Below are 10190 nucleotides of genomic sequence, written 5' to 3' on the forward strand. Positions count from 1 at the left end.
TACTGAGGAACTCCAGCTCTTACTTCTTCAGCCTATTACCAAGGATGAGATCAAAACCACTATGTTTTCTATTCCTGCTGATAAATCCCCTGGGCCTGATGGCTTCACTAGTCAATTCTATAAAGACTCCTGGGACATCATTGGACCTGATGTTATTGGAGCTTTTAAGGATTTCCTTATTAGTGGAAAAATGTTGAAGCAAATTAACAATACTACTCTGACCCTCATTCCCAAAGTTAAAAATCCTATCTCTGTCCTTGAATACAGACCCATTGCTTGCTGCAATACCTTATATAAATGCATTGCCAAAATTCTTTGTGCTAGATTAAGTGAGGTATTGCCTACTATTGTTAATAGGAGCCAAGGAGGATTCATAAAGGGGAGGAACATTGTTGAGAATGTACTCATCTGTCAGGACCTTATTAGACTGTATAATAGGAAAGCTGCATCTCCTAGGTGTCTCATCAAAATTGATCTTAGAAAAGCTTATGACACTGTTGAGTGGGACTTCCTACATCAAATGCTCATGGCCTTGAAATTCCCTCTTGCCTTTATTCACCTCATAATGACTTGTGTTTCTACTCCTTCTTATACCCTTAATGTCAATGGAAATTCTTTTGGTTTTATCCAAGGTAAACGAGGCTTAAGGCAGGGAGAGCCCTTGTCCCCCTTACTTTTTACTCTTTGTATGGAGTATTTATCCAGAATCCTATCTGTTGTGGCACATCAAGCTTCATTCAGATTTCATCCTATGTGTGGCAGCCTAAAGCTTAACCACCTTCTTTTTGCGGATGATCTCCTTCTGTTTTGCAAAGGTACTGCCCCTTCTATAATGTGGCTACTTAGAGGGTTCTCTACTTTCTCCTCTGCTTCTGGTTTGTGCTTGAATCGAGATAAGACTAATGTGTATTTTAATGGGGTTAAGAGAGATCTTATTGATGAGATAGTTTCTATTTCTGGGTTCAAAGTTGACTCTCTGCCATTTAAGTACTTGGGTATTCCTATCTCTTCTAAGAAGATCTCTAAATATGATGCTCATATTCTCATTGAAAGGATTGTTAGTAGGGTTAGGTCCTTAGGAGCTAGACAACTCTCTTATGATGGTAGAATGGTTCTTGTCCAGTCAGTTTTATCCACTACGCACTCCTATTGGGCATCAATCTTCCTTCTCCCTTCTGGTGTCATGTGCAAGGTTGAAGCTATTTGTAGGAACTTTCTTTGGGGAGGAAAGGATGCTTACCTCAGAGCTAGAGGAAGGGGGTTTGGGTCTTAAAAATTCTAAGGTTTGGAATAGAGTTGTACTTGGAAAATACACTAGTTGGTTGGCTACTAAGAAGGATCATCTTTGGGTGAAATGGGTTAATCATGTCTATATGAAAGGATGTGGGTGGACTGACTATTCTGCTCCTTTAGATTGTAGTTGGACTTGGAAGAAGATTGTTCAGGTTAAGGATATTTTCAAGACTGGTTACCACAACAACAGTTGGATCAAGAATGCCTCTGGTTACTCTATTGCTGATGGTTACAATTGGTTGAGAACTTCCCACCCTAAGGTCCCTTGGCATTTTATTTGTTGGAATCCCCTCAATATTCCTAGAACTTCTTTTATCTACTGGGCTTCACTCCATAAAAAGCTTCTTACTCGTGATAGACCGGTCCAAATGGGTATATGCAGTGACACCACTTGTTGTTTATGTGCTACTGTCCCTGAAACTCATGAACATATTTTTCAAGACTGTGACTTTACCAGGAACTGTATGACTCTATTGCAGCAGAAGATTCAGGTCTCTTTTCCCATTCATGACGTTATCAGATGGTTTTCTACTGGGAGGTGTAAGAGCTCGTTACAAAAACTTTTTGCAGGAGCATGTTATGTTGGTACCATTTATGCCATTTGGATGGCTAGGAACCATGCTAGGATTCATCAAGCAGTAATTCATCCCAAAGTTCCGGTTCATCAAGTACGGAAAGAGGTCCTTGAGAGATGGAAGAGAAGAAATAGGAAGCCATTGAGACCACTGGATACCCAGTGGTTTTTCAAAATGACGATGTAATTTTCATTTTGCTATTCCTTGGTCTTTTGAGTTGAGCTTGTAATTGGAACATTGTATACCTATTTTTTGATTAATATATACTTACCCTTCACCAAAAAAAAAAAATCTTTATCATCGATTATTAGGGTTATGAAGTAAAGAGTTAGATTCAACATGAAATGGTAAGTCAATGCCAAAGTTGACTTTTTTTTGCCGGAAGTAGATTTTTGGTAGTCTTTCGCAAAATGAAGAAATGAAAGGTAGTTGAAAGCCAAAAATAAAATGAAAGGTATTTACTCACAAATTACCCTAAATAAAATGTAGTTTCTGACAAAAAATCCTTAATAAAATAGTGATGTGACAGAGTCTTAAAACTTATGAGTCTATTTGAGATATGTTTCTATTTCTATCACACATTGGGGGCACAGTGGTAGGTAGACCTGGCAAACATATCGGGTCGTGTCGGGTTCATGTCCGTTTCCCACATTAACGGGTCACAAACCCCCTGACCTGAACACGACCTGTTTAATTAAACGGGTCAGCAACCCTTACCTGAACCCGACCTGTTTATATACTCAATGACCTGACCTGATCTGCTCAACCCGATTCCAGTAGATAACTCTATTGTTTAACCTGTTTAACCCGTTCAACCCGATAACACAAATAACCCAATTAGAGCTGTGTAACCCAACTAATATTATTCCTATCTAAGAAACAAACCCAAAATATCAAAACCATGCATAACCACTAACCAGTGGAAATCCAAAAGATTAATCCAAAAGATTACATAGCCCAAATTCCAAATAACATGCTAAAAAAAAGAGTTCAGTAATAAGCAAACTTGAAGCTAAGGCCTAAGGGTACTGGAGATGACACAGTACTTTTATTAGCAACATACTTAAGACAAAACAAAAAATCAGTAGCTTGATTTCTTCACTTCTTTGTTGGTGCCAATCCTTAATCATGAGATGTCTCAAGTACTGGCTCATCTTCCAAATCTCCCGACTCATCGCCAACCTTTATCTTAAAAATTTCGGTACAAAGTTCATTTATCTCAGGTTCGATGCAACCTGCAATTGTAGTAAATTCTTTTAATATACTATGAAACAAAACATAAAAGATTATTACGTGTCATGGAAACAAGCTGATAAGTTAAGAGAGTTAACAACAGATTGAATAGAACTAGGTAGAAATACCTTGATTAAATGCCGAATCTCTAAGGCATATAAGAGCATCAACAGTAGAAGGCTTTCAAGAGCTTCTATATGGATCAAGAATTCTACCTCCAATGCTGAAAGTTGATTCAGACGCTACTGTGGATATAAGAATAGCCAAAATATCTCGAACCATCTGAGCAAGAACAGGATACCTCACACAATGTGTCCTCCAATACTCAAGCACATTGACATCATCACTACGAGGCAATATAGGTTCTTCCAAGTATAGCTCTAACTCAGTTTTTCCAGCAGAGGTAAAAGCATTGCTTGAGTAAGAATCGTAATCCTGTATACATTAAATATGGAATATGTAAGAGTATATAGGCAAAATTTGAACAATGCTGTAACTTGGAGAAGTTAAAGACTAAAAAACTAGAAAAAAATATCAGATTTAAATATACCAGACTTACCATCATAAAGATGTCTGAAGATGAATCCCCATGAATATTGGCAGCATTACCATTAACACCATTAGAAGCTGATGGAGTGTAGTCGCTTGCAAAGGAAGCATATTGGTTGTACAACTCAAACAGTTTGTCCTTGAACAACTCCAACTCAAGATTATATGACTCACCAAAAGTTTTTTTGTAAGCCCAATCAACAACGTTAAATTTATATCTAGGATCAAAGACCACGGCTATTGCCATAATTGTACTAAAAGTCGACCAGTATTTGTCAAATTTGACAAACATCTTAGCAGCCATGTCTCTTATGAATTTATCTTTACTTCCCATTTCTTCTTTAAGTAACAATCTCACTCTCAGCACATGAGTGAAATACAAATTTGCAGTAGGAAACTTGGTGCCAGAAAAAACACAAGTTACATCATAGAAAACTTTCAAGAACTTGCAAATTTTACCAATTTTCTCCCACTCAACTTCGGTCGGACACACTCAACTTCGGTCGGACAATGCAAGTAGTTCAAGTCCGTTTTAGCAAGATTGTTGAAAGCTCTCCGATAGTATAGTGCATTCTCAAGCATGTGAAATGTGGAATTCCAACGTGTTGGAACATCTTGCCTTAATCCCCGAACTGACTCTAGGTTAACGTGTTGGACACAAAACAAAAACCTATGTTTCCTAGATTGAGATCCTTTGCTATATTTGACACTCTCCCTGACTTTAACAATTGCATCGTCCATACCTTTTAATCCCTCTTGAACAATTAGATTTAATATGTGAGCACAACAACGAATATGAAAATATTCGCCATTACACATCAAATTCAAATTAGGCTTTAAGAAATCCACCATAGAATCATTAGAAGATGCATTATCCAAAGTTATGGACATTATTCTCTCTTCAATACCCCATTCGATTAGTAAAGAAGTGATCTTAACAGACATAGCAGCACCAGTATGGGGAGGGGGTAGAAAACTGAAGTTCAGAACACGCTTTTGAAGTTGCCAATGTTCATCAATAAAATGGGCAGTGAGGGTCATATAGCCATCAGTGGTGACAGAACTCCAGCAATAAGAAGTAAGGGAAATTCTTCCCTTTGTTCTTTTTAACAACCCAATAAGTTTCTCTTTCTTAGTTCTATACATCCTTAAGATGTCAGACTTTATTGTATTCCTAACAAAGAACTTAACATCTGGGTTCAAAAAAGAAAAACAGTTTCTTATGCCTTCATACTCTACAAGTTGAAGAGGTAAATTATGCTTAGCAATGGCAACAGCCAACAACTCACGAAATTTATCAGAATTAAATTTAGGAGTCCTAGAAGCCAAAGCGCCAGAATTATTTTGTAAAATAAACTGCCCAATATCTCTATATGATTTCCCTTTACATGACTTCAAATGTCTGATCAAATTTCCAGTTCCATTCTTACTTTCAGCAATAAAAGTTTTAGCACATGATTTACACTTACAAACTAGATTACCACTAGCATCAGGTTCATCAAGAATTTCAAATTGACTCCACACAGGAGAAGTTAGTTTTCTTTGACGCTTAAAAATTTTACCAGATACCTTGGGTTTATGAATTCTGGACATTTTCTGCCTTTTTATTGTCGCCTCATCCATCTCATCACCAGAGGGAACGTCGATAGGGTTCGAAGCATTTTCCATTGAACCGTCCATCCTATTCACAAATGAAAACAGAATTAACTAAGTGAACAAAAAGAAAAATGATGAACAATTCTGGAAAATAATTAATTAAAGGAAATAAGCAGATGGTAAAAGTTCATAAATTCGTACTAAGATTTAGGAATTTAAAAGAAAAAATCAATAAACAGATGACACGAAAACAACTACATGACAAATTTCATGGTCACAAGGAAAAAACACAAATGTGAGCGTATATACTAACATTGTTCCACAAGATCTGAGTTCAATTTATAAACACCACTCCCTCACGTATCTATGGAGATGACCAGGCTTAACGACGTTGATTCGTGGCCATTAAAGAAACATATAGACATACAAAGTGAGCGTATATACTGACTGACCCGGTTCCACAACTCATCATACAAATAATTACATGTTTCAACCAAGGAAAAAAATGCTCAATTATGCAGGGAGCATATATACAGGGAGGGAACCACAAAATATGCTCAATTACATGGTCACAAGGAAAAAAACGCAAATCTTACTGATCAAAATCAATACATGACAAATCAATTATATTAATAATAAAAAATGATGATGAAAAGAAGCAAACCAACTAAAAACAAAATCAAGTTGAATGCATGTACAGATTACACAAGAATGAATGAGAAACTAAATTACTTGAATGAGTAATTGATGGATCGGAGTAACTTACAGTTGTTACAGAGTAAGGATTGATCTTAGATTGGAAGAGATTAGAGAGGCGATGAGATTTGCAGAGTAAAATTGTCATTTTTTATAGGTAAAAATGAAAAGATTATTCTAGGGTTAAAAGATTGGGAAAGATTACATTGTGATTGTGTTTTCATTCATCAGCCGTTCACAGTATAAGAAAAGGTAAAATGAATGTTCTAGAGTAATTTATGGATATTTTTACTAGGCCCAAATGCCCAATATGAGTAATATAAAGATGGTATACAAGCCGTGTTAAACAGGTTCGTGTCGGGTCAACCCGACCTGATTATGACCCGTTTAATTAAACGGGTTATTCGTGTCGGGTTCATGTTTTGATACCCCAACCCTAACCCGACCCAATTAATTTTCGTGTCGTGTCCGTGTCGACCCACTTACTTAAATGGGTCATTAAGTCCTGACCCAAATCCATTAATTTCGTGTCGGGTTCGTGTCGTGTTTTCGACAAGTGTTAACTTTTGCCAGCTCTAGTGGTAGGTGTCGTCATAGTCTTTTCACCATGGTACCGGCCCATTAACACTTAGCCTTGGAAACAGGCTTTAGCCTTAAAAGCAAAGGGAAATGAACAAATATAGAACACTACTCATTCACATGCTTGGTTACTTAGTTGATTTCGTATCCAACAAACATCTACTCACATGCAATAGTATTACACACCAGAGTAAATAATTTAGATACACCAAGTATTTTTGTCATACTCGTAGGCTCGTAGCTCACAGGAGTGCAGAAAATGATTCAAACAATTCAGACACATATTATTCACGGTAGGCCTCCTCTCAGATGGACATTTCCGGCTGAAGGCTTGAGACGGAAATGGCCATCTGAAATAAGAATTTGTGTATCATTAATATTCCCTATCAACTTTATATTATTAACTAACAACGCTTTGCTATGTTTAGCAAGGCATGCTCTTACAATATGAGAAAAAGTATTGATTGTAGCTGCACATATGATTCTTCCTTACAATCACACTCCAAAAATCAGCAAACTTTTACCTCTAAAGCATCTAAATATTGGGTATCCATGATTTCCTTACTTAAAACTCTTATGATCTTATCCCAAGCAAATAGAATAACTTAAACAAACAAAGATATGATCAGTAGGAAATAGGCCATACTAGTGAAATCGTCCCAAATTTTCAAATTTCATTCTGACTTATGACGACCTTAACGGGTCGAGTCAAGTAGTACTATGCAAAGACTCAAGTGAACGCTACTATACCGGAAAATACAACTTCATTAAGTTGTGTTTCAGCAATATTAAGATACATTTCTAACGTTCATTTTGCAGTGCTGATTTGTTTACCTATTTTATTTGGAGTGTCTCGATCTATTATTTACTTTTCTATTTTAGGAGTGTATTTGATAGTTAATTGATCCTATACACACCATTTGACACAATTATCATCTAATAATTTGCCTCCTTTTTTTCCTTGGTCTTTATATTAAAACAAAGGTAAATAAATGATCAAAACAAAAGGAGGGCACTCTCCAGTACATTGAGGGTAAAAAAAGGAACTGCGCTACATATAACTACAGAAAGGCGCATATAATTAAGTGCATTGTATGACTGTATGTTTAATTTGGAGGTATACATGATGAAAGAAGGAGGAACTATTGCACTTTGTATGTCGGTAAGACATAAGAGGATATGCCTTTAAAAGCAATATATATAACTTGGTCCATGTTGGCACCATAGGCGTAATTGGGTAATGCCGTAATGGGTATCATGTGATCTTTTCGCCGTTGTGGACTCGTGCTAACTCCACTCGAACATGCTTTTGCCTTCCACTTTGTTCATGGTAGGCCACTCGTTTAGAAACTTTGATTTTTTATTTTTTTTTCAATTAGTCTAATTATAGATGTGTATATCCGCCTAAAAATATAGACGAGTTAAATATGTTACTACTTTCATAATAAAACAACCCCCACCATCCTACTTGTTATTTGTCTTCTTATGAAAGTGGTGACATATTTGACCCGTCTACAACTTTAGACAAATAATGTCCGTCTAAAGTGAGATTTTGTGTTTTTTTTTAATACTGAGCAATCCTATTTAGAGTTTTTAGGACAATGACTAATAGAAAGACATGGCAGAAAATTATTAAACTTGTAACACCCTAAGAAATGTAAGGAAAGTTGTGGCACATGAATAGAATAAGGAGCTCATGGTAAGCATATAATAGATTACATCATCTTTTAGTAACAAGGACTTATATTTTTGGGCTTAAGCGAGAACAAATAATTGCACGAAGGTGCATGTATATATATATATATATATATATATATATATATATATATATATATATATATATATATATATATATATATATATATATATATCGTCTTATTGGGATTGTGTTGCGAGGGTAGCGGGTCGTGTTGTTACAACTTTACAAGTGGTATCAGAGCAACTCTGCGACCATGTGGAGATGACATTGTGCTCTTTAAGTAGGGGAGAATGTAACACCCCACGAAATATGAGAAAAGTTGTCTCACATGAATAGAATACGGAGATCATGAGAAGCTCATAATAGATTACACCCATAACTTAGTAACAAAGCCTTGCGTGTGGTGATCACGTTGTGCTTTGTAAGTAGGAGAGAATGTAACACCCCATTAAATGTGAGAAAGGTTGTTTCTCGTTGATAGAATAAGGAGATCATGAGAAACTTATAGGAGTTGTTTAGTTCAGTGCGTAGAAATGGAATAGAATTGAATGAGAAACCATAGAAGCATGGAGTTATATTTTAATTCCTTTAAAAACTTGTTTTGTTCATTTTAATAATAAGCATGAAGGAATGGAGTTAGGAGAGAAGGTGGATATGAGATTTCAAGGGGTTGGAATGGAGTTATAATCCATTAGGTATCTAATTCCATTCCAAAATGCTTCAACCAAACGCTGGAATGGATAAAATCCATTCCATTCGATTCCCATAGTGCCAACCAAACACCCTCATATTAGACTTCACCCATCAATTGATAACAAGGTCTTCTACTTTTGGACTTAAGTGAGAATAAATAATGGATTATGCATATCCCATCATACTGGTTGTATTAAGACGGTGGCGGGCCGGGTCGTTACAAGTGGTATCAGAGAAACCCTGCAACGGTGTGGAGATCGCATGCAGTTGCTATATGCTCCAATGTGATCGCCCACTAAGTGGGGGAGGATTCCGGGTTAGCATTTATGCTTCACGACATAACGGGTACGTTGTGCTCCTTAAGTGGGGGAGAATGTAACACTTCATGAAATGTGAGGAAAGTTGTCCTATCTGGATAAAATAAAGAGATTATGAGAATCTTATAATAGATTTCACCCATCACATAATAACAAGGCCGCCTTGTGTTTTTGGACTTAAGTGGAGACAAATAATGGGACCGAAGGTGCATATCCCATCTTATTGGAGTTGTTTTATGACAGTGGTGGGTAGGGACCTTCAAAACTATTGCTGGTATGTAAAATGACTTTGCCCGTTGATCATTATCCTCTCATTGCGTCCACGGCTATTGTTTTCCATATGATCATGTGTTTTGCATGTATCACGTCATGTAGAGGGACGAGTTTCGTACCCAAAATCTTTTGGATTGTTTGAGCGGAGCTGTTGTTACTATTTTAAATGATTTGATCGCCTCAATCACTTGGGTGATTAATTTTTTTTTTGAGGGCAGATGTCCGTAGATCCTAGGTGAGTACATCGTTAGTGCTCCGCTCACCCCACTTATTAAACAAGGTGGTGGCATCCGTCCTTTTGTTATGGGAACGGTTTGGAGACGCCTTGTCTCTAAGATTGGTGCTGTTTTGATTGCCCGTTGTTGTGGTGTTATATTGATGGTTTTCAGTTCAGGGTCGGGGTATCCGATGGAGGAGATGTAACACCCCAAGTTATTGAGAGTAAGGTTGTCCCACATCGAGGAACTGAGGAGGTTTTGATATGTTTATAAGGGATTCCACCCACCACTTAGTAACAAGGCCTTGTGCTTTTGGGCTTAAGTGAGGACAAGTAATGGGCCCAAAGGTACATATCCCATCTTATTGGTTGTGTTACGACCGTGGTGAGTCGGGTTGTTATAGGAGAGGCTACTCTGCATGCCTTGAATCGATTTGTTGAGGATCGTGGTGATGACGTAGGCTTTTCCG

At 37.0% G+C, this 10190-nt stretch overlaps 1 protein-coding gene across 1 annotated transcript; it reads left to right on the forward strand.

The window, feature by feature from the left end:
* The first annotated feature begins 1373 nt into the window (after nucleotides 1-1373).
* LOC141613606 (uncharacterized) lies at nucleotides 1374-2054 on the forward strand. Its single transcript, XM_074432350.1, has one exon. It carries the CDS (start codon nucleotides 1374-1376, stop codon nucleotides 2052-2054), a length of 681 nt encoding a protein of 226 aa, XP_074288451.1.
* Nucleotides 2055-10190: the final 8136 nt, after the last annotated feature.

The sequence above is a fragment of the Silene latifolia genome, chromosome 11 (assembly GCF_048544455.1).
Source record: "Silene latifolia isolate original U9 population chromosome 11, ASM4854445v1, whole genome shotgun sequence".
NCBI classification, from domain to species: Eukaryota; Viridiplantae; Streptophyta; class Magnoliopsida; order Caryophyllales; family Caryophyllaceae; genus Silene; species Silene latifolia.